We start from the raw sequence: 24,828 nt of genomic DNA on the forward strand, positions 1-24,828 counted from the left end.
CCCAACACTTACCCCCACATACTACCCATTGTGTCTATCTCCCATCAAAGTGTCTTCACAACTGCCTTATCTCCTCTTTATAAGAACCATTTGTTATTAATGATGAGGATCAGAATATTTTAGATGATGATTATGGACATAAAGAAGCCTTCTTCTGTTCCAGTAACAAATATGAAGATAAAGGCACACTACCCCATCACCACAACATAGTTCATGAAAATACTAATGATGATTATGCAGAGACATTCAAACATGGACACCAGCGACACTCCCATTACTTTAAGTTTCCTAGTTTCTGAAGAACATTAATAGAAGACATGATCCTTAACCAGCCTTCCCCAATAGCAGGCAACTGTTGTTGACATTAAGTTAATGAAACATCCTTGCATAGTAATAATAGCAACACCTGAGTACCTCAAACGACATTGTTTTTAAGAACTTTGGCAGATTCTGTCCTGGGTTGAATTTAAAGTATTATACCACACACCAAAATCATTTCACCTGGTGTCCTGGCTACTGAAGGACAACAATTCCTGTCTGTACAACTTTCAGATGGCTGCAAGCCCACTTTACAAGTAGCTAAAGAACCTTCTATTTCTGAAACCTTTGTGATGATATAGACTGAGGGGCTCTCCCTAAACGCAAGAATGTGCTTTTGATGTCCCCCCATCCTCATAAATTTCTTCCTTATCTGCTCCCCAAAGCCAATTTGGGCCTTAAATACCCTTCCTTAAGATTTCATTTATCAGCTATTTTCCGATACCTAAGTGCACCATATCCACTATCTTTATCACAAATCTAGGATTACCAAGGCATTTACAAAGTAATTATTTTTTATCTTTCCTTTATTCCAAGATCAGCTTCTTCATGGGATTTTAACCTGATTTTGGTGGCCTTCATGAAGCCACGTTTCAGCCAATGGATAAGGCATGAAACCAGCCTTTTTCTTGGAACACAGATTTTTTACTCGCTGCCATTCACATCAATCAGAAGAGTAAGAAAACTGAAAGCTTTTTCAGTACAAGAACTACAGTTTCACATAGATACAGCAATTATCAAAACACAATCCTGTGTTCATTGCAAAATGCCATCAATATTCGGCTTCCACGTCCAACTTCAGCTGCAGAAAGTATATTGTTTTCAGTTGATTCTAAGATTTCTGTATTTGTGGATAAAACTAAGAACGTTTCACTATCAGGTCAATAAAGGCCTTATGAAAAATAAAACATGTGACATAAAATATATAAACACTATATTCTTACATAGCCATGCTATAGCCTAGCACAGTCAAAGTTCACTCCATTAGAGGGATGACAGCAGCTCTCTTCGCCTGAGAGCCTTTGCAGAGCAGCAACTTGGAGGATCTTGTGACCTGCCCTCCTCACCGTTCGAAAGGTGCTTATAACTGAAGGTAGCTTATGGAAATCCAACAGTTGAAGTCTCGGTGGAGTTGCAGTTGCTGCCTAAGCACCTCATTGCCACAGGTACAGGTCACATCATTGAGGTGAAGAGGCTGCATAAGGCTTGTATATGCATGGCTCTTTTAAAATTGTTTACCAAGGTTTCCAAGACTGGCAATCGGGTATAATTCAAACATGTAAGTTTAGAAAGATATGTAGCTGAATGTAAGTATCTTTTTCATGTTTGTTAGTGTTAGATGAGGGTGTTTTTATTGAATTTTAATAATTTATTGTTGTCTTCTTTCCAGTGCTCTTGGAATTCGTGCTACAGAGTACGAGATAGTAGGTGATGTGCCAGTGACACCCATTGGTCAGCTCAGAGTCGCCTTGGACCCAGGCATCTGGAAGCTGGGTAAAGACTTGAAGAAACTTGGGTAATTGTTTTTATATTTTATCTCTGAAATGCTCTCACTCCATTTTCTTATTTACATATTTGTATTCATGTCACATTTTATTCCGAACACATCGAAGATAAATGTGGTATTTTAGGCAGATATTTTATGTGAGCTGTAATGTAAAAGTGCATAAAAGAAGGATGATGAATTGAGCAGTGTCTTAAGAGTTAAAGAAAAGATGATGATTCTGCGAAAATGATCTTTTTTTAGTTTGTCTAAACTTTCTGAATATTATTCTTTTTCCCTGCTCCTACCTTCTGTTTAAAGGGTCACTCCAGATGTATTACCCAGCTTACTAGACTTAAGTAAGTCGGAGTCACCTAGGAAGGTCCAACCAGGGGAGCTGGCAGCACGGCTGAACGTGAGGGATTCCAGCACTCTTTCCAAGACTATTAGCTACTTCCAGCAGGTAAGCACGGGCAGAGATCTCAACTGAGTGCTTGCCAATCTTGTCCAAATTGATGTCTTAATCCGTTAGTATTGCTAGCATTCAGCATCATCATGGAATATCTTAGCAGCTTAGTCAGCTGGTTCCAACTCCAAGAGGTTAAATACTTTTGTTTTGGAGAAATCTCTACAGTCGAAAAGGGGGCGTTCTGACTCCACTACACAAGCAAGCCTTTAAAGTACCACGCATCAGGGATTAGACTAACACATTTTAGTGCTGGTGTCACATCACCACACCAAAATGCATTTGTTACGCATCATAGCACCCCAAGAACCACTGTGAGGTGCACTCTATGATTTAACCAGAGAGTGTGCTGTGCTTCCCAAAGGATAGCTGCATGCACTGTCCTCCTATCAATAGATTTCTGTTGTTTTTAGGTCCCTCCTAGGCAGCGCTTGCGCGGTCTCTTAGAAACATGCTGTATTCAGGATGTGCGATAAAAAAGGAGATGATGGACGGAGCGTTTGAGCAAATCAAACACTCACCCCCAGTCAACTGATCGAAGTTAAGTGCTTTCTAAGTACTTTGGTGCCTTCCATCTTCCCATATCCCAGAGGAGTGTGTGATCTGTCAAGGCTTCTCTGGCAGGACCCTGAAGGACAGAAAGAAGATCAGGCTTCAGGGCCTTGAAGAAAGGAGGCTGAAGGCACAAGGTGGGTCTGGAGGGGCTTCATCTGCCAATGCTGAGGCCTCTGGGGGGCTCCCCAGGGGCGGAAGACCAGTAAGCGCCCCCATTCTCCGTCTGGGCCGATTGCACCGACTTCAGCGTCGAGAGGGATGACTACGGTCTGTTCCCCGTCGTCAGGGGCAAAACGACATCGACGCTCGGCGTCGAAGGACCTTACCAGGCCACCATCGACGTCTCCGGTGACTGTTTCGTCGTCGTCGAGTGATCGATGTCGAAAGGCCCGGCGTCGGCGCTCGCCGTCGAGGCAACACCGCCGTTCGCCGTCGGTGAAAAGGACACGATCGTCGTCGAGGAGATCCTAGTCATCGGAGTGGATCGCCGTCGAGGCACAGGTCGCCGTCGAGGCAAAGATCGCTGTTGAGGCGCAGAAGATCGCTGTTGAGGCGCAGAAGATCGCTGTCGAGGCGCAGAAGATCGCCGTCGAGGCGCAGAAGATCGCCGTCGAGGCGCAGAAGATCGCCGTCGAGGCGCAGAAGATCGCCGTCGAGGCGCAGAAGATCGCCGTCGAGGCGCAGAAGGTCGCCGTCGAGGCGCAGAAGGTCGCCGTCGAGGCGAAGGCGGTCGACGCCGAGGAGAAGACGCTCGACGTCAAGGGGCCGACGGTCGCCGTCTGGTCGCCGTTCTTCGACGTCGAAGAAAGGTGGAGGAAGACCTGGGAGGTTCACCATCGTCCCAGGCTGGTTGAGAAGGCGATTCACCGGGCTCGGTGTATTCCGAGGTTTATACCCCGTCACAGAGGCAGGTTACGCCACCGCCTCCATTGCCGAGGGGTCTCCCTCCGAGGAACCCTACTCCTCCTCTGTTACCACCACCTCAGCCCGTACCTCGGTTGCCAGACAAGCCGCCTCCGGTTCCTCCAAGGTCTACATCACTGCCTAGGTTTCCGTCTCCTCCCAAGGGGACACCTAAACCGAAGGCCCCGGTCAAGCCTAAGTCGCGCGCTCCTGTGGAACCGGTGGATCGACCAAGGCCGAGAAAGTCCCGATCACGCTCCGGACGGAGAGGAAGATCGAGAAGTTGTCATAGATCCTCCTCCAGATCGAGGCGTCGCCATAGGAGGCGGGGTTCTAGGTCCCGCACAGACTCCTCCAGGACCCATTCCTACTCACCGACCTTATCGGACTCCCCTGGGACCAGGGTGTCTCCGGTGGACGACATAAGCACATTCCAGGAGGTTCTCCTGAGGGGGGCTGCAAAATTGGGTATCACGGTGACGGCTCCAACACCAACGACGTCCGTGATATTCGAAACGCTTCACAAGAAGCATTTGTCTCACCCTCTTTTACCACTAGTACCTGGATTGGTGGAACCTGCAGAGGAGCTGTTCCTCACACCAGCGGTAGTGAAGGCCGCTCCCTCACGATTTCTAAAGAAGTACAGGGCCCCGGATTTGGACCCTGCCTTTCTGAGAGTAGATCCAGTACCGGATTCAGTGATAGTGACGGCGGCCAGGAAATTACACTCTACCTCCCCGTCATCCACCGTGCCGGCAGATAAAGTCGATGGATCGACTCGGCTGGAAGGAAGGGTTGTGGGACTGCTTCCACAGCCATGGAGGCGTCCAGCGATACGGCGCTGCTAGGACGTTATGACCGGGCGCTGTGGGACTCCCTGCAACAGTTCGTGGAACTGCTACCAAGAGACAAGAGGGAGGACTTCCAAGAGATCCTCAAGGAAGGGATGCTGGTGTCAATTCAGGTCATCAGCGCGGCGGCGGATGTCTCCCTGTTGGCTGCCCATGGTTACTGCCATGGGATCAATCAGCGGCGCCATACTTGGCTAAGGCTCACGTCACTCAAGCCGGAGGCCCAGCAACGGGTGGCCAAATTGCCCTTTTCCGGAGAAACCTTGTTCAGAAAACACGCAGATGATGAGATAGCCCACATGAAGGCGGAGGCAGAGACCCTTACGGCTGTGGGCATGGAGAAGCCCAAAGAAAAGAAGTCCTACCGGCCGTTCCAGAGACGTTCGGTGCACAAGGAAGAGGACGGGGGCAGTCTTCGGGATAGCAGCAGCAACAACAGCAGCAGTTCCGGAGACCCTTCCAGAAACGGCAATAGGGTAGAGGGGGACAACAGTCCTCTACCACGAACAAGGGCCCGGCCGGGTCTCGACCCTGAGCGGTTACTTCCCCTTCATCCGTTACCCGCTCCGGTGGGGGGAAGCGTTCAATTTTTTCTGGCAGAGTGGAGAAAAATTACTCAGGACAAGTGGGTGCTGAATATTGTTTGCAATGGATACAGTCTTCAGTTCATCAGCCCGCCTCCAGCGTTCCCTCCAGTCAGCTCACAGTATCAACTGCGTGAGCTCCAGGCGGAGGCCTATATCCTGTTAAGGAAAAGGACGATAGAAGACTTACCTCTGTCTCAAAGAGGAAGAGGTCTGTACTCCCGGTTCTTCCTGGTTCGCAAGAAGGACAAGAACGAGTTCAGGCCCATTCTGGACTTGCGACAGGCGAACAAGTGGATTCGCAGAAAAAAAATTTGCATGCTGTCGTTGCATCAGATTTATCCTCAGTTGCAACAGGGAGACTGGCTTTGTGCTATAGACCTACAGAATGCATACTTCCATGTGCCCATTACATGCAAACACAGGAAGTTTCTGCGATTTCAAGTCGGCACCAATCATTATCAGTACACAGTACTGCCATTCGGGCTGAAGTCTGCGCCCAGGACATTCTCGAAGTGCATGGCAGTGGTAGCGGCACACCTAAGGAAGAACAAGGTGTTTGTCTACCCGTACCTGGACGATTGGTTGATCAAGGCCTCCTCCTTCTCGGAAGCTCAAGCACACTTCCAGAAGACGTGCGTTCTCTTGAACAAGCTGGGGTTGCACATCAACATGTCCAAGTCTGTCCCGACTCCGGTCCAGTGCATTCAGTACTTGGGAGCCACCATCGATACGCTGTCGGCAAGCGTGTCTCCTTCGGAAGAGCGACGGCAATCGATCCTTCGGAAGGTTCAGGCTCTTATGACCGCTCCATCTACTACAGTGAGGACGGTGTCTTCTCTACTGGGGTCGATGGCCTCTTGTATCGTCCTCACTCCTCATGCACGGCTGCACATGAGACCTCTGCAGGAGTGCTTGGAGGACCAGTGGGACCAGAGGAAAGGATCTTGGGACGACAAGATACGACTGTCTCTGCATGCTCTACAGTCTCTGAAATGGTGGTGTTCGGCGGAGAATCTTCCACAAGGACATTCCAGTTCAGACTATCGTGACTGATGCGTCCCTCCACGGCTGGGTGGCGCATTCGGGAGAATTACAGATTCAAGGAACGTGGTCCCAGATGGAGTCCACGTACCATATCAACTTCCTGGAACTCGGAGCTGTGCACTTGGCACTGAAGGCCTTTCATCCGTCCTTTCTGCTTGTACAGACTGACAATACCACCACGATGTATTACCTCAACAAGCAGGGGGGCTCAAGATCACGCACTCTGTCGCAGGAGGCGCAGGCTGTGGGAAGGTGGATATCTGACTATGGTTACCCCCAACTTTTTGCCTGGTGTTTTGCTGGTTTTTCGACTTAGTTGACCTGGGACCCTGCTATTCAGGGCCCCAGGCCTACTGCTATCTCTGTAAAATGGATTCCATGTACTCTAGGTACATATCTAATTGGATACTGAGTCACCTTATCAGCCCCTGTAAAGTGTACCTTAGGTATCCAGGGCATAGGTGTACCCAGGGCCTACCAGGGGCTGCAGCATGTATTATGCCACCCCTGGCTGGCCATCCACATCTGACACAACTGGCTGCACGACAGCTGGGGCAAGGTGGTGTAATCACCCTTTGCTGTAGATATAGTATTCCTATATCTAACCCTAAAATGGACACATGTATTCCTATCAGTCACTCCTATGGCAGGCCTTATCAATCCTGAAGGCAGAGTGCTTGGAATTATGTGAGATGGTGCTCTGGCATGAGCTGAGCCCGTTTGCAGCTTGCGGAACCAAGTCCTAATAGCTGTTCCATGATAACGCGTACCATATACTCTTAAGTGCCTTATAATCCTCGCGGTTATTTGCCAATTTTGGTATCGCTTTATCAAAACATGTCGAGTAAGGTGTCATACGAATTGGAATACTAACCCTTCGCCAATTCTGGCGACGGGGTTAGCATTCCACCCTTCTAGTGGGACACGACATGTATATAACTGTGAACCCCGGTTAAAGTTAACTCGAGCCTCAGCATCACAAAATGGATGCTGCCACCACAGACACAAGTCTGACCTCCTGCTGCTTAAAGGCACAGTATCCGATTTTGAGCCACATAATGGCAGCCTATGGGGCTTGTCTGTCCATGTCTTCCTCTCTATCATTCCAGAGGGTTTTTTGCTGCTAAGGCAAGGGAAATCTGGACAGACGTTGCTGTTTGTGGATTTTTGGTGGAATTTCTAGCTGAATTACTGGACAGTGTAGCCTGATTATAGGATGCATTATCTGTCTTTAATTCTCTCTTAAATGTCTGTGCAGTTCTGCATTTTTTCGACACTTTAAGAGATTATTTTTGATTGCTCCGGGGTCCACGCACATGGGCGGGACTATTCACTAGATTATGACTATAACAGAGATACCCCTACTACAAACTGGAGTTACAGGACAGAAACTACTCCTAATATTTCCTTTGTCACATTTCTAAGCTACTAATTGTATATATGGACATAGCTATTTGAATGTACTCATAGTACTGTCTTACAAGCAATGCATTATGGTTAGGGTGGATTTACCATATCTTCTGCAGGTTGGAAGAGGTGTGGCGCAGCGGCCAGGGCGTCTGACTCTGGAGTCCGGGGCTCACGGTTCAATCGCCAGCGGCAGCTCAGCCCAGCACCATTTGACTCTAGGCAATAGCTCGCTTAATCTTCCTGACGGCCCCCAGCACCTTGAGACCCTTAGGGATGATTTGTTTGCGCTTTACTAATACTGAGTTGTTATTGTTAGGGTGCAGTTTCATGCGTGGCCAAAAGAGGCCCCATGGTACCTCTTTTAGCCAGATATAGTACTGCATACTGCAACCTGGCTAGGTAAAAAACATTGGTCTTTATGTGAATAACTCTGACAGATTGCATTTTCAATGCAACAGGTCTCTCAATTGTTAAAGTTAGAGCTGTTGGTGTTGGAAATGACAATGTCTTTAACTTTAGCTTTTTTAGGTCTCGGCTAAAGACGCGCGGAAGCGCGTCTCCGCCGAGATCTTTTGTCAGGGACTGTGCTTCCCAGGAGACAGCCTCGGCCACGCGCATTGCCTCTTCAAGGAGGCGATTTCCGCTGGCCACGCGCTCGTGAACTCGCTCAGCTGCTGTCTCCTGGGAAGCAGCAACACCACAAGCGCATGCGCAGAAACAGCGACAGACACACACACGAGCACTCATGCACGCACGCACCCACACATACAGCGAACCCACCCCGCCGTCGCATGCATGCATACACACACGTGCACCGAGCATCCCCCCCCACCCCTCCGTTGTCGCACCCCTCCCCTCCGCCGTCGCACCCCGCCCCCCACCCCTCCCCTCCGCCGTCGCACACACACACGCAGACATACAGGCATTCTCTCCCCCCCCCCGCCCCTCTCACCGGTCAAAGGCCCTCCGGACACGCAGACATACAGGCATTCCCCTCCCCCCCCCCCCCGCTCCACTCACCGGTCAAAGGCCCTCCGGACTTGTGGAGCCTCCGACCGCGGGGCTTTCCCTCGGTGCTCTTCCAGGCACTCCGTGGGCGCGGGCTTCACAAAACGGAAGTCCCGCCCCACGATAGGTTTCGTTTTGTCAGTCCCGCCCCACGATAGGTTTCGCATGCAGCTCGTCTGTCTGCTGGGCCGGTGTCGGCTCGGTTTGTATCCTCGTACTAAACACATTTTTTATCATAAATGTTTTACTTACTGCAAAAGGGAAAGCTTGTTTGTTAATAGTGCACCCGTCAGCATTATGGAGCTAAACACATATTTTATCACATATTTTTACTTGCTGAAAAGGAGAATGTGTTTTGCAGTGAATTTATCAGACTCACGTCACGCCGCTTGCTGCGGGTCGGGGGCGCATCGGCTTTTGTTTTCCCAATCACGACCAAACTGGCAGTAATATTACTTTTTTTTTTAAATGGTAAAACAGTTGATTTTAAAAGTTTGTCGAGCGCAGCCATGGCCATTGCAGAGAGTGGAGTGCCGTGCTGGTGTAATGGACCGACAAGCAACACGCAATGCGGCTTTAAACATATATAATAACCACGGGCATATTGGTATCAGAGATTATATTTAGTTAGACTAAAGGGACAGGTGTATATGTAAGCAAATGTATTATTGTTTAAAAATAGAATTAACAAAGGCATCGTGCTCCAAAATGAAGAAACTTATGCAATTTATTTTTAAAGCACCAGAGCAAACCTCCCGCACTCTGTTGACTGTATAACACCAGCAACCCGATCTTGTTCCAATTCCAAGAAACCTTTTGTGTTCCTGAAATATGGAAGGTGAAACCATGTGTAGAACATACATAGCCAATGGGAAATTTTAATGAACAGTAATTAATAATAAATCACAGCCGATCCTTAGCCTTTCAAATAATAAATAATCGACGAATACATTGATTTTCTTTCCACATAATCACATCTTTTGTAAAGAACACGTATTTCTCCACTTCTACTTGTTATGAAGTGCAGAGAATAGAGTGAGCGATGACTTATTCCACTTATGACAAATACCATCTTCTCAAATTCAACAGTTATGTGTTTTAACCACTCAGTCTACTTTTTTTTATCTGCAATGCCATGGATATCTGCAATCTTGATTGAAGAGATCGGCGACTTCTTAACTTTGGCAAAGGAGTTTTTGTAAACTAAATGGCAAACCCCCAGCTGTTCTCATCGCGCTGCGAAAAAACTGCTTATTATGAAAAAGTGAATCACACAGCCACACAAGAATCCCGTTTGCACTTCCTGGTGCACTAAATTCCACTCAAGACACAAGTGAGTGCAGAGTAGTGAGTAGTGAGTGCAGAGTAGTGAGTAGTGAGTGCAGAGTAGTGAGTAGTGAGTGCAGAGTAGTGAGTGCAGAGTAGTGAGTGCAGAGTAGTGAGTGCAGAGTAGTGAGTGCAGAGTAGTGAGTAGTGAGTGCAGAGTAGTGAGTAGTGAGTGCACAGTAGTGAGTAGTGAGTGCACAGTAGTGAGTAGTGAGTGCAGAGTGAGTGCAGAGTAGTGAGTAGTGAGTGCAGAGTAGTGAGTGCAGAGTAGTGAGTAGTGAGTGCAGAGTAGTGAGTAGTGAGTGCACAGTAGTGAGTAGTGAGTGCAGAGTAGTGAGTAGTGAGTGCAGAGTGAGTGCACAGTAGTGAGTAGTGAGTGCAGAGTGAGTGCAGAGTAGTGAGTAGTGAGTGCAGAGTAGTGAGTAGTGAGTGCAGAGTAGTGAGTGCAGAGTAGTGAGTAGTGAGTGGTGAGTGCAGAGTAGTGAGTGCAGAGTAGTGAGTAGTGAGTGGTGAGTGCAGAGTAGTGAGTGCAGAGTAGTGAGTAGTGAGTGCAGAGTAGTGAGTAGTGAGTGGTGAGTGCAGAGTAGTGAGTGCAGAGTAGTGAGTGCAGAGTAGTGAGTGGTGAGTGCAGAGTAGTGAGTAGTGAGTGCAGAGTAGTGAGTTGTGAGTGCAGAGTAGTGAGTTGTGAGTGCAGAGTAGTGAGTTGTGAGTGCAGAGTAGTGAGTAGTGAGTGCAGAGTAGTGAGTGCAGAGTAGTGAGTGCAGAGTAGTGAGTGCAGAGTAGTGAGTGCAGAGTAGTGAGTGCAGAGTAGTGAGTGCAGAGTAGTGAGTGCAGAGTAGTGAGTGCAGAGTAGTGAGTGCAGAGTAGTGAGTGCAGAGTAGTGAGTAGTGAGTGCAGAGTAGTGAGTAGTGAGTGCAGAGTAGTGAGTAGTGAGTGCAGAGTAGTGAGTAGTGAGTGCAGAGTAGTGAGTAGTGAGTGCAGAGTAGTGAGTGCAGAGTGAGTGCAGAGTAGTGAGTAGTGAGTGCAGAGTAGTGAGTGCACAGTAGTGAGTAGTGAGTGCAGAGTGAGTGCAGAGTAGTGAGTAGTGAGTGCAGAGTGAGTGCAGAGTAGTGAGTAGTGAGTGCAGAGTGAGTGCAGAGTAGTGAGTAGTGAGTGCAGAGTAGTGAGTAGTGAGTGCAGAGTAGTGAGTAGTGAGTGCAGAGTAGTGAGTAGTGAGTGCACAGTAGTGAGTAGTGAGTGCAGAGTGAGTGCAGAGTAGTGAGTAGTGAGTGCAGAGTGAGTGCAGAGTAGTGAGTAGTGAGTGCAGAGTAGTGAGTAGTGAGTGCAGAGTAGTGAGTGCAGAGTAGTGAGTAGTGAGTGCAGAGTAGTGAGTAGTGAGTGCAGAGTAGTGAGTGCAGAGTAGTGAGTAGTGAGTGCAGAGTAGTGAGTGCAGAGTAGTGAGTGCAGAGTAGTCACAGTAGTGAGTAGTGAGTGCAGAGTGAGTGCAGAGTAGTGAGTAGTGAGTGCAGAGTAGTGAGTAGTGAGTGCAGAGTAGTGAGTGCAGAGTAGTGAGTGCAGAGTAGTGAGTGCAGAGTAGTGAGTGCAGAGTAGTGAGTGCAGAGTAGTGAGTGCAGAGTAGTGAGTGGTGAGTAGTGAGTGGTGAGTAGTGAGTGGTGAGTAGTGAGTGGTGAGTAGTGAGTGCAGAGTAGTGAGTAGTGAGTGCACAGTAGTGAGTAGTGAGTGCAGAGTAGTGAGTAGTGAGTGCAGAGTAGTGAGTAGTGAGTGCAGAGTAGTGAGTAGTGAGTGCAGAGTAGTGAGTAGTGAGTGCAGAGTAGTGAGTAGTGAGTGCAGAGTAGTGAGTGCAGAGTAGTGAGTGCAGAGTAGTGAGTGCAGAGTAGTGAGTGCAGAGTAGTGAGTGCAGAGTAGTGAGTAGTGAGTGCAGAGTGAGTGCAGAGTAGTGAGTAGTGAGTGCAGAGTGAGTGCAGAGTAGTGAGTAGTGAGTGCAGAGTGAGTGCAGAGTAGTGAGTAGTGAGTGGTGAGTGCAGAGTAGTGAGTAGTGAGTGGTGAGTGCAGAGTAGTGAGTAGTGAGTGGTGAGTGCAGAGTAGTGAGTAGTGAGTGGTGAGTGCAGAGTAGTGAGTAGTGAGTGGTGAGTGCAGAGTAGTGAGTAGTGAGTGGTGAGTGCAGAGTAGTGAGTAGTGAGTGCAGAGTAGTGAGTAGTGAGTGCACAGTAGTGAGTAGTGAGTGCAGAGTGAGTGCAGAGTAGTGAGTAGTGAGTGCAGAGTAGTGAGTAGTGAGTGCAGAGTAGTGAGTGCAGAGTAGTGAGTGCAGAGTAGTGAGTGCAGAGTAGTGAGTGCAGAGTAGTGAGTGCAGAGTAGTGAGTGCAGAGTAGTGAGTGCAGAGTAGTGAGTGCAGAGTAGTGAGTGCAGAGTAGTGAGTGCAGAGTAGTGAGTGCAGAGTGAGTGCAGAGTAGTGAGTAGTGAGTGCAGAGTGAGTGCAGAGTAGTGAGTAGTGAGTGCAGAGTGAGTGCAGAGTAGTGAGTAGTGAGTGCAGAGTGAGTGCAGAGTAGTGAGTAGTGAGTGCAGAGTGAGTGCAGAGTAGTGAGTAGTGAGTGGTGAGTGCAGAGTAGTGAGTAGTGAGTGGTGAGTGCAGAGTAGTGAGTAGTGAGTGCAGATTAGTGAGTTGTGAGTGCAGAGTAGTGAGTTGTGAGTGCAGAGTAGTGAGTAGTGAGTGGTGAGTGCAGAGTAGTGAGTTGTGAGTGCAGAGTAGTGAGTAGTGAGTGGTGAGTGCAGAGTAGTGAGTGCAGAGTAGTGAGTGCAGAGTAGTGAGTGCAGAGTAGTGAGTGCAGAGTAGTGAGTGCACAGTAGTGAGTGCAGAGTAGTGAGTAGTGAGTGCAGAGTAGTGAGTAGTGAGTGCAGAGTAGTGAGTAGTGAGTGCAGAGTAGTGAGTAGTGAGTGCAGAGCAGTGAGTAGTGAGTGCAGAGCAGTGAGTAGTGAGTGCAGAGCAGTGAGTGCAGAGCAGTGAGTGCAGAGCAGTGAGTGCAGAGCAGTGAGTGCAGAGCAGTGAGTGCAGAGCAGTGAGTGCAGAGTGGTGTGTGCTGTTGAGTGCAGAGTGCTGTGTATTGGCAATGTAAATGACAATGCCATTTATTTATGATTGAAAGAAAAAAAAAGAAATGTCATGAGCAATGCCAATAGCTCTACCTTTAATGATGCCGAGACCATTGCATTGCAAATGCTTGTTATACCATTGGCAATAGTGCTCTGCAAATATAATAACTCCACTGCAAATAAAAAGCATAAGTAAATAACATTATTTTCAACCCCACCAGCTCTAACTTCAACAAATGCGAGAACTATTGTATTGCAAATGCTTGTTTATTACTGCCGCACGATCAGGTGACGTCGCGCTCACAGGCGACGTCGCGCTCACAGGTGACGTTGCGCTCACAGAAGTCATACAAGGTCCGAGAATGGCCCCTCTCGCACTGAACTTTAACCATAAACTTTCCATTTCACAGGCCAAAAAATGTGAGTTATAACAGTACCCGTGTTTGTTTATGCTTACTTATCCAGTATTATGGGTGTCTTTCAAAGATTCACATGCCTGAATCATTCCCAGTCGTCGAGACGGGAGTCTCCGGTACATAGAAAAGTAATATCCTGTAGACATACATAGGGAATAGAGGCCTAGAGGCCTCACCTTAGTAACATATCCATGTCCTTTTGTAAAAAGTACCAAACTATAGAGAAGAGCCAATCAGCTGCCACCTCCGTCTAGAACCTTCCTGTCAGGAGCCTCAGTCCCTCAGATTTTCTACCGCACGTTGTGCTAAGGGAGTCTCCTCTGAGCTCTGCTCAGATTGTGTTTTTGCACTTTAATAAATAACTTGGTTGTCAAGGATTCTTTTTTACTATGGATTATCTTCAAATACATTCTTTAAAGAAGGTCTGGTAAGGAAAGACTGCAAGGTTTGTTGCTCTTTCTCAAGTAAGTTTTTGAGAGGTCGACTTTTAATATGGTGTCAAAAAGACCAGAAAGGAGGTTTTTTATTTTCTCCAGTGAAAGTGATAAGGCGTTGACCTCAACATCTAGGAGATCTCAAAAGAGAAGAAAATCTCCTCAAACTCATTCCTCAGGGGTACGTCCTGAGAAGGCCCTAAAAAAAGACAACTCATGGGTCTTCTGGGCGCAGTTCTTCAAAATATCCTCACTCTGTGGAAAAGGAGAGTAAAGGACTTGCTTTTGGAGAAAAATCATGTAAAAAAGACTACTTTGGAGTCATCAAATTCACCTCCTCTGGTCAAAGGACCCATCAGGAAGGCGTCTTCAATACCTCCTGAGGTAAAGACTAAAAAGCCAACATCGTCAACAGGATCGTCGACGAAGAAACCATCATCATTGCCTATTACAGCCTTTTCGTCTACGATGGCCTTGTCTACGACGGCTCGTCTATGACGGCTCGACGATGACGGTTCGTCGCAACTGCATCGTCGACGACGACGGCCTTGTCTATGGCTGCTTGTCTACGGCGGCCTGTTTACAGCGCCGAAGATGGACTGATCTACGATGGACTGATCTACGATGGACTGATCTACGATGGTTTGTCTACGATGGCTCATCTACAATGGCTCATCTACAATGGCTCATCTACAATGGCTCATCTACAATGGCTCATCTACGACTGCTCGTCGACTAGGGCGTCGACGAGGACGGCCTCGTCTATGACTGCTCGTCTACGACTGCCTGTGTAAGGCGCCAACGATGGCCTCATCCTCGTCTACGATGGACTCATCTACGATGGACTCATCTACGATGGACTCGTCTACGATGGACTCGTCTACGATGGACTCGTCTACGATGGACTCGTCTACGATGGCTCGTCTACAATGACTCGTCTACAATGACTCGTCTACAATGGCTCATCTACAATGGCTCATCTACAAATGATGGCTCGTCTACGATGGCTCGTCTAAGACGGCTCGTCGACGACGGCCTCGTCTATGACTGCTCGTCTACGACGGCCTGTGTAAGGCGTCGACGATGGCCTTGTCTACGATGGCCTTGTCTACGATGGCCTCGTCTACGATGGCCTCATCTACGATGGCTCGTCTGACTGCGTCGACGACGACCTCGTCTATGACTGCTAGTCTACGACGGCCTGTCTACGGCGTCTACGTTGGCCTTGTCTACGACGTCTATGATGGCCTTGTCTATGATGGCCTCTTCTACGATGGCCTCTTCTACGATGGCCTCTTCTACGATGGCCTCTTCTACGATGGCCTCGTCTACCATGGCCTCGTCTACCATGGCCTCGTCTACCATGGCCTCGTCTACGATGGCCTCGTCTACCATGGCCTCGTCTACCATGGCCTCATCTACGATGGCTCGTCTACGATGGCTCGTCTACGACGGCCTCGTCTACGACAGATCGTCTATGGCGTTGCCCACAACTGCCTCGTCTATGACAATTCTGGAATCTCTTATAATGTGGTAGAGAGAGCTGCTCAATGAATCTCTCAAGAAGGCAATAAGGTCAATACCGATTATCGATTACCTATAGTCAGAAGGGGTAAAGGTCACGCAGAGCCCCTCCTTTATATCACCAGCGATCCCTCAGTTGGATAAGAAGTATAGGGCGCCAGATACAGCACCGGCGTGTTTAACAGGAATCCTAAGCCAGACTCCGTGGTGACACAGGCAGCCCAGAAGACCTCCAAGAATCCTTCAGCCCCTTTGTCGCTTCCTCTTGATAAGGGGGGAAGAAGAGTGGACAACATTGGGAACATGTTTTCCTCAATGTCGGCAAAGACGGTAAAGGCCGCGAACGCCCTAGCGCTCTTGGGACGCTATAATAGACAACTGTGGGCACTCATAGGCCCATACCTGTCGGAATTGCCAGATTCATCCAAAGAGGAAGTAAAGAGGATTCTGCTAGATGGTGAAGCATCGGCGTCAGACACTATAGACTGCGCGATGGATATCGCTATGACAGGGTTCCGCAAGTTGGCTGGAGCAGCAGTTTTGCGGCTCTAAGGATGGCTAAAGGCAACCTCTTTCCGTCCTGAGGTGCAGACATTGGACAGGCCTTATGATAGCCAGTTACTATTTGGCACAAAAAATTGATGAAGCAGACACTGCAAGAGCTTTGGGCACTCTTCAGTATAAGAACCAGTCCTTTAGTAGAAGTAGAGGAAGAGGACAGTCTTCCTACAGAGGAAATTATCAATGCAGGTCTTCCTGCTCTTCAGGCCAGAGTAGACCGCAATACCAACAGCAACAACACCAAAACAAGAAATCCTTTTTTGGGAAGTCGTCCTTTCAAGGTACAGGACAGCGGAAATAACAAAAATCTATGGCTGCTTCTACGAGAGATCTCGATTATGGTGCAAAAAGGAGCAATAGAGAGTGCCCCCATCTCAGAAGGGAAAAGGGTTTTATCCCCGCTTCTTTTTGATCCAAAAAAAAAAGACAAGAAGTCGAAACCAATCTTGGACCTCAGGGCCCTCAATAAATTCCTAAGAAGCAGTCGTTTTGTATGGTAACGATCCAGGAGGTCTTGCAACTACTGTAAGAGCAGGATTTTAGGGCGTCCCTAGACCTACAGGATGCTTACTTTCATATCCCAATTCACAGGAATCACAAAAAGATACTTGCGATTTGCAGTAGCGGGCAGACACTTGCAATTTCGCGTTCTGCCCTTCGGGCTCAAGTCTACACCGCGCATATTCATGAAATGTCGTACCCCGGTTGCGGCATATCTCAGACAGTGCCATCACCAAGTCTTTCCGTATCCGAATGACTGGCTGATCAAGGCTCCATCCTTAGAAGACGCGTCCAGGTCTTCCAACTCTTGTTTAAAGCTTTTCGATTGCTTGGGTCTCACCCTCAATCAGGTAAAATCGGTCATTCAACCTTCTCAGTGCATCGGTTCCTAGGTGCAACCCTGGACACACGGTCCGCAAAAGCTTTACCATCTAGAGAGAGGATGAACAAGCTCCTTGCACTCACTGCTATAGTAGCCTCAAAGAAAGTCTTGACAGTCCGCCTCTTCAAATCCCTCATGGGGATGATGTCATCGGGTATCCTCCTGATTCCTCACTGTCTACTACGAATGGGACCTCTACAGAAGGTGCTCTCGAAGCAGTGGGTCTAATGCACAGGGTTATTCGACGACAACATAAAAGTGAATCCTCAGATGGTCAGAGCCCTGCAATGGTGGATGTCATCTCAAAACCTGTCTCAAGGCTCGTCATTCCTGCTTCCAACTGCTCCTCATGTTGTCACAACAGGCGCCTCTTTGGAAGGCTGGGGAGTTTTTCTGCAAGAGTTACAGATAAGCGGGAAGTGGTGTCCTATGGAGAAGAAACTACATATCAATCTGCTCGAACTGCGAGCAGTCTTCCTGGCCCTTCAAGCTTTCTTGCCAAGAATCAAACATTACCTGGTGCTCGTCCGGACAGACAACACCACAACTATGCACTACCTCAACAAACAGGAAGGGACACGCTCGCTGACTCTCTTTCGAGTCCCAAAAAATCTGGAATTGACTCATACTCCACAATGTAACCCTAAGGGCGGAATATGTCCCAGACACGGACAATGTGCTCGCCGACGCCTTGGGCAGGCAGAAAACATAGTCACACGAGTGGGAGCTAGATCAACAAATTATCGACCAGATCTTCTCCAGATGGGGCACCCCGCAAATCCATCTATTTGTGCGAAGAATGAACGCCAAATGCCCACACTTCGCAAGTTGGCATCCCCAGTCTGGGTCTCTAGGGAATGCATTTTCCATCTCATAGCGCAACGTCTTTGCGTACGCATTTCCGCCATTCCCGATGCTTCCCAGAGTCCTCAGGAAAATTTAGGTGGAGCCTTGTACTCTAATTTTAATAGCCCCAACTTGGCCGGGGCAACATTGGTTCACAGAGCTTCACCGTCTATTCCTGGAGCCGCCGATCCACCTGCGGCAGTATCCATCCTTGCTCACAATGAACAGCAATCAAGTTCAACATCCGGATCTGAAGTCTCTCATGTCAGCTGCCGGGCTCCTGAGTTCCGAGAGTTCCACAATCTAAATATTCCACAAGACTGTGTAGAGACATTCTTGCCAGAGCAAGGGCGGATAGCACGACCAAAACGTATTCCCTGAAATGGAAGCGCTTTTGAGTTAGGTGTGCAGATCAAGGCATTCGGCCTTTCTCCTCCTCACCGGAGCAAATCTTACCTTATCTATTACATCTGGCACAGTTGGGCCTAGCCCACTCCTCCATTAAAGTACACTTAGCAGCAATATCTTGTTATAAAAGAACTTCAATGAGTCAATATCTCTGGTCAAGCAGGTTTATTAAGCAATTTCTAAAAGGATTATACAGATCTTTCCCGCCAATAAGGAGGTTGCCACCTACCTGGCATCTCAATGTGGTTCTTAACCAGCTCATGAAGCATCCGTTCGGACTAGTACACAGAGCTGGCCTAAAGTATGTCTCATGGAAAACAGCACTCCTCCTGCCGCTCACATTTGCAAGGAGGGTCAGTGAGCTACAGGCGTTTTCAGTCCAGGATCCTTTTCTACGGTTTTAAAAATGACAGAGTAATCCTGAGAACCAATCCTAGGTTTATCCCAAAAGTCCCGCTGGACTTACACCTAAATGAACCTGTGGTTCAGTGTTCTTTCTTTCCAAACCCAAGCACGGCAGCAGAGAGATTGCTGCATTCTTTTGATCTTAAACGATGCTTGAAGTTTTTACATTGACAAAACGAAAGCATTCAGGAAATCTAACCAGCTATTCGTAGCTTACAGCAGATCTAGGAAAGGTCTACCACTTACCAAGCAGAGCATCTCCAGATGGATTTCTGCAGCCATTGCTTTCTGTCATGACCAAGCTGGACAGCCATTGCATTCCAGAGTGAAAGCGCACACCTCGAGAGCTATGTCCACTTCTATGGCTCTCTTTGCAGGGGCGCTAGTCATTGACATTTGTAGCATTTTTGCAGCAAACATAAGTTATTAAGCCCTGGATGGGCTTTCCAAATTATAGGATAAATTCATAAATGTATCATTCATATGCTTCAATAAAAATTCCTCCACAGAAACAGCAAAAAAACAAAATATACCGTATAACATTTCTGATTTTTTTCTTGCAACCTGTAAACCGTAATATATGTTAAGAGTCACGTATTAATTAGCCTAGATGACTAGCTAAGTCTTTTCCTGTATTTAATCCTAGCGGAAATTTCGTCCGAAGGTCTATGATAAACCTCGACTCAAGTTTTCTCATTTGTGACTCTCTGTTCCCTCCACGATCTTTCGGAGGAATTTGATCCAGACAATGGAATTTGAGGAGATTGCGGTCACTGTTATGTTTCAATGCGAAGTGTCGAGATGATCTGCACAAAATGGAGTTATACATGTGAGAAATGTGTTCATTTTTCTCACTTTACCAGTACCTGGAATTTCGTAACTGGTAACTTTGTGACTTGAATGGCATGCCTTGCAATTTTGACAAGGGAAAAACCCAGTAAGGTTTCCGAGTCGGGGGGATCTTGGAATGGTGTCAAAGTGGCTGTGTATCAGGGTATCTTTTAGGGATCTGTTCATTCTGTAGGTGATTTTAGGATGGGGTGGAAGTTGCTTACCAATGACCCCGTCTGTTTTCAAAATTTTCCAATGTCGACTTATGATATTCTGAATCATTGAGGAGTCCTTGGAGAAAGTCGTGATGAAGCGAGGAGTTTTATTTTCACTTGCTACTTTCTCATTTGGATGTTTAAACAGACTTGCTCAAGAGATTGAACACACTTTGTTAAAGGCTTTTTTAAGTGTGATGTCCGGATAGCCTCTCAATTTAAACCTAGCCATGGAATCTTGTGCAGCTTGCTCAAAATCCTCTGTAAGAGTACAGTTTCTTTTGAGGCGTAATAGTTCAAAAGGTATGCTATTTTTTAAAGGTTTGGGATGACAGCTGCTGGCTTCTAGGGTAGAGTTACCGGCTGATAAAGACTTTGAGATCAATAAAGTCTACCTCAACACTGCTTATGGTGCCGCTCAGGTACAAATTAAGATCATTGTGATTTAAGGATTGAATGAATAATTCAGCCTCTGTCTTGGAACCTTTCCAGAAAATAAACAGATCGTCAATATATCGGTGCCACCCGATAATTGACGTGACCATCTCTGATTGTCATCGGACCAGGCCACCTGCTTCTCCCACCAGCATACGAATAGATTCGCGTATCTGGGGGCGAAGCAGGTGCCCATCGCTGTCCCTCTCCTTTGTCTGTAATATTGTTTCTGGAACAGAAAAATTTTGTTATGCAAACAGAAATGCAAGAATTCCACCAACATGCAGTTATGTTTCATGTATTTCAGAGAACGAGTTTTTAGAAAGTACTGCACTGCCTCTATTCCATGGTTGTGCGCTATGCATGTGTAAAGTCCAGTCACTTCCAACACTATCATCAGCATGTCAGGTTCCCAAGGTTTATCAGAGATGATGTGAATAAAGTCAGATGTGTCCCTTATATATGATGAAAGGGATTTGACATGCTCAATCAAAAAGAAATCCAAAAATTGTGACATGTTCTCAGTTAAACTACATTTCGAGGACATTATTGGTCTCCCTGGTGGCAGTGTTGAATGTTTATGAATTTTTGGTAAGTGATAAAATGTGGGGGTTATTGGCTGTTGGCATGTCAAAAATGTCACTTCGTACGCATCTAACATCCCTTCTGTTGCCCACTTGTCAAGTAGACGGTGATAATCCGTAATGCTGGAATTATAGTCCTCTTTATTGATCTTTGTATAACAGTCTGTATCCTTCAGTTGTCTCAGTGCTTCTGTGCAGTAATATTCTCTGGTCATTAAGACGATGTTACCGCCTTTATCCGACGGCTTACATACTATGTTGGTATTAGCTTGTAGTTTTGTCAAGGCATTCCTTTGGACTAGTGATAAGTTCCATTGTTTGTTGTGGGATTTAGAAGTTTTATTGCTTCTTAAGCTTAGTAAATCCGTTTTGACTGCTTCTTCAAAGACGTCTATTGCGTCATGCAGCATCATGGGAATGAATTTAGATGTCGGTTTGAAGTTTGTGGGAGCTCTGATTTAGGATACACCAAACTGTTGAGCTGTATGTGCTAGCTGGTTGATTGTTTGGTCTGAGTCCCCTCTTAGGCTCGCAATGATTTGCATTAAATCCAACTCAATTAATTCCAAATCAGTTGATTGATGAGCATTACCCAATTGCGGATTCGAGCTTACAGAGTTCTTAAGACTGTGGAACTTTTGAAGCTTAAGTTTCTGGGTAAAAAGGAACAAATCAATTCTAGTCTGAGTGAATTCAAAGCCGCTGGTGGGGCAGAAAGTCAGTCCTTTCTTCAAAACGTGTTCTTCTGTTTTAGAGAGTTTATAAGGAGTTAGATTGATGATAGTGAGGTCTTCAGGCACACTTATCTCCCGGTGCCCCTCTTGCTCCTTGTTTGGGTGGCCATTCCTAGATTTCCTGAGGTGGAAGCCCCCACGTCGTATCTGCCTTGTCTTTGTTGTCTTTGTGTTTCCGGTGGCTTGCCTTTTGTGCCCCTTAGTTGCGTTTGGCGCATTAATTGAAACTCCTCGCGAAAAAGGCTCTGCGGGGTAGATGAGCTTATTGTACTAGATGTTGTACTTGTTGTAGCAGATCTCTCATCCCCTGATTGTTCTGCGTCAGTCACATCTGATTCTGAAGTGGCAGGTTATGGGGTGGTTGCAGAAACTGCCTTACTTATTAGGGCTTTTCACGGGGCATCAAATTTGCGTGTGAATGTCAAGATCCACCCTTGTACATAATCTTTGGCATCCCTCTGAAATTTAGACTGCTTCCGTTGTCTGATTTTGTCTTCATATGCCAATAATAGTGTTTTCATTTCTTCCCTTAGGCGATCTGTGGTAGTCACATCTGGATCCTGCGATATAATGGCTTCCAGGTCATTAATTTCCTTTTGGCATTTCGCCCTATCACTCCACGCAAATTTGATGAGTATTCTCAACATACCTCCAGACATTTCCGCGGTATAGGTCGACCATTCATCAAGTAATTGTGGGTCTGGATTTTCATATGCGGGCACCGTATAAATACGAAGTCCGCCTGGAATGCGTTTGACTTCCAAGTATTTTTCAAGGGAAGTGGCCTCCCACCATTTGCGGATTTCACGCTCATATAGTCTCTCTAGCTGTATAAATGAAGTCTTCAGTGGATTAGTAATGCTGCCATTAGGTTTGCTGGCTGTGGCTCCTTGAGCTGTATCTGTTTTAAACAGTTCGTCTGCTGTTTTGCGTCTCTGGTCCGAGTACATTTTAATGATGACTCGTAATTGTGTAAGTTACAATGCTTGTTTTTGTTTTTATTTTGCAAAAGTGCCTGAATTGTGCGAGTCTTGGTGGGTTATGGTGAGGAGGAGTTGTACATATATATATATATGTGCCTTATTAAGCTGCAGGACTTCCGCATTCACTACCGCAGGCGCTGACGAGGCCACACCGGCCGAAATGCATACGCCACTTGTTTGGAATAAAGGTGCTGCCGCTTCTCATCCCCACTGAGGCTCCTGCTTCTTTCTTTTGAGAGGAGATGTTGTTTATATATATATATATATATATATATCTATATATATATATATATAGATATATATATATATATATATATCTTAAAGTAATTCAACCTCTATCCAGTATGTAAGATCTTGAAGCACCACAATCGAACAACCAGCACTTACCTTTTAAATAACCAATACAACCTTGGAGATCTGAAACCACATTAGAGTGAAGAGAATGTGGGAGGGGGACAGTAGGATCCTTGTTGATCCGTGAGTGCCCACATGTCAAATCTGTCAAAGGTTAAGACTCAATTTTATCTCATGGAGGAGAAATGCTCTTACTTATTGTAAGCTGGGACATGTGGGTAACACTCTTGGATAGCAGGAAAAAAGAGTAAAGGGAAATGTTCTCCTTTGCAACATGGGTGGCCTAGAGTTGCGCCACAAAAGATTTGATATTGTCCCTGTAAAAGATTCTAACCAGCCCCCTTATGCAGGGGTTTGAGAGCGATCTACATCAGGAAATTGCTGTAAAGAAAGGTTTACAAGTATAGGTGAATATTAGTAAGAAGAATTTACAAGTGCACCACAGGGAATCCACAAGTTGGCGCCTAAGAACATGACAGGTTGGTACCTGACAAGAAAATAGGTTAAAAGTGATGTACCTAAATTATACTGAAGGAAGGGCTTCAAGGACGGAGGGTGCAATTTTTGCGTACATTGCGGGCATGCTTTAACCTTTAAATAGTCTTAAAGGAAGCCCCTGCCTCAATCATTCAGAAAATGAGTATTAGAATTCTAGCAGAAGCTGCCTTGGCTGGTATAGAACTGAAGACAGGGTTCTGGGATGAAATTAACTGGAAAGGATGGAAGCAATTCCACCAGCTTTATCTTATCCGACACTTTGGGACACAATGACGATAAAGAGGCAGTCTCTACATATCTAACTGGAAGGATAAACTCTTCTGTGTGGTATCCATTGGTGTAACATATATGGCACAGAAAGAGAAGGAGCTGAAGTGCCCTTGCATGCTGTGGTACTTTAGGTTATGTGACTATTTTTAGGTCTCGGCCTGATCCAGCGCATGCTTTGGTCTAGCCGAGACATTTAGTAGCTGCTTTTAAACGTGCTACTTTCCCGGCGACCAGCTTTCTAGAACGCACACTAGAGGGCGCGCACATGTGCGTAATAGCAAGCTGGTGGCCGGCAAGGCAGCACTTGCCGTGACGCGCGTGTGCACCACTCGCATCACCACTCGTTTTTTTTGTTTTTGCAATCCAGCTAGGCACATTTGCCGCGCGCTCACACAACTCCCGCTTCTCCCCCACCTCGCGCATGGCCAATGCTTGTTTAGGACCTGAGCCTGACCCTTCCACGCTCTACTTTTTAATTTTTTACTAATAACATTTAAAGTACTGGTCCTGTTACGTAGACGCAGGCTTGGAGATGCAATGAAACGAGCTTACATTCTTTCCGGTGTGCAAATTCCGGAACAGCTGATCGACCAGCCAGTTTTGAGCACAGCGTCCACAGATGTCAGACTCTTAACAGTCCCCGCCATCCCCTACCATGGAAACAGAACAACGCCGCTCTACTGCGCACAGGAAGCTCTGGAATCATGCTCCGATAGGAGGCAACCCTGCGTGGGTTTCGTGCACGCACCACGTGCGCGCCTACTTTTAGCCTCCCCGTCATTATACGTCACATGATCCGAGGACTCTGTACTGAAGTAACCTCAGCCAACAGTGACCTTTGCCCCTTCCTGTCTTTGCTGTCATCAGTCCTCAACCAAGATGGCTGCGTTCAGCAAGTCTATCCCACATAGCTGCTATGAAATTGGGCATACCTGGAATTCTTCCTGCACAGTCGCGTACCTTCAGATTACACAGGGCACTCTGGAGGAGTCCCTGAAGATATATGCTCCGCTCTACTTGGTGAGTGACATATCTCCTTCCCCGGGTTTCCCAGGCCAGAGTACAGAATCTTCCTACTGCACTTTACACTGGTGCATACTTTGCAACCTAGCATTGCATCCCAGTCTAGTTCTATGGTCTATGACTTGCAATTTTCATTTTTACACCATGTCCCTTCTAAGTAGAATCTTAATCACTATATATGACTAGGATACTGTTTGAAAGGGGCAGAATAGAAAACAACGAGAAGTGAAATACAGAAGTAAAGAAAGATGCCACATACATTTTTAAAAACAATAGGCCATGTAACACCATGTAATACTGATAGCAATTTAGCCCTTCTTTAGATTTGCATCTTCTGTTTTTTTCTTTCCCAGTTATCATTGTCAAACATGAAGTCCCAGTTATAA

At 46.8% G+C, this 24,828-nt stretch overlaps 1 protein-coding gene across 2 annotated transcripts in view; it reads left to right on the plus strand.

Moving 5' to 3' along the window:
* The window catches only part of LPCAT4 (lysophosphatidylcholine acyltransferase 4), a 592,186-nt gene that overhangs the window by 507,509 nt on the left and 59,849 nt on the right, over nucleotides 1–24,828 (plus strand). For both annotated transcript variants that reach the window (XM_086923609.1, XM_086923610.1), the window contains exons 10-11: nucleotides 1,709–1,834; nucleotides 2,123–2,264. In XM_086923609.1, the coding sequence (XP_086779735.1) occupies nucleotides 1,709–1,834; nucleotides 2,123–2,264 (268 nt within the window). The remainder of the gene's footprint in view (nucleotides 1–1,708; nucleotides 1,835–2,122; nucleotides 2,265–24,828) is intronic.

Source organism: Lissotriton vulgaris, chromosome 5 (genome assembly GCF_964263255.1).
Source record: "Lissotriton vulgaris chromosome 5, aLisVul1.2, whole genome shotgun sequence".
Taxonomy (NCBI): Eukaryota; Metazoa; Chordata; class Amphibia; order Caudata; family Salamandridae; genus Lissotriton; species Lissotriton vulgaris.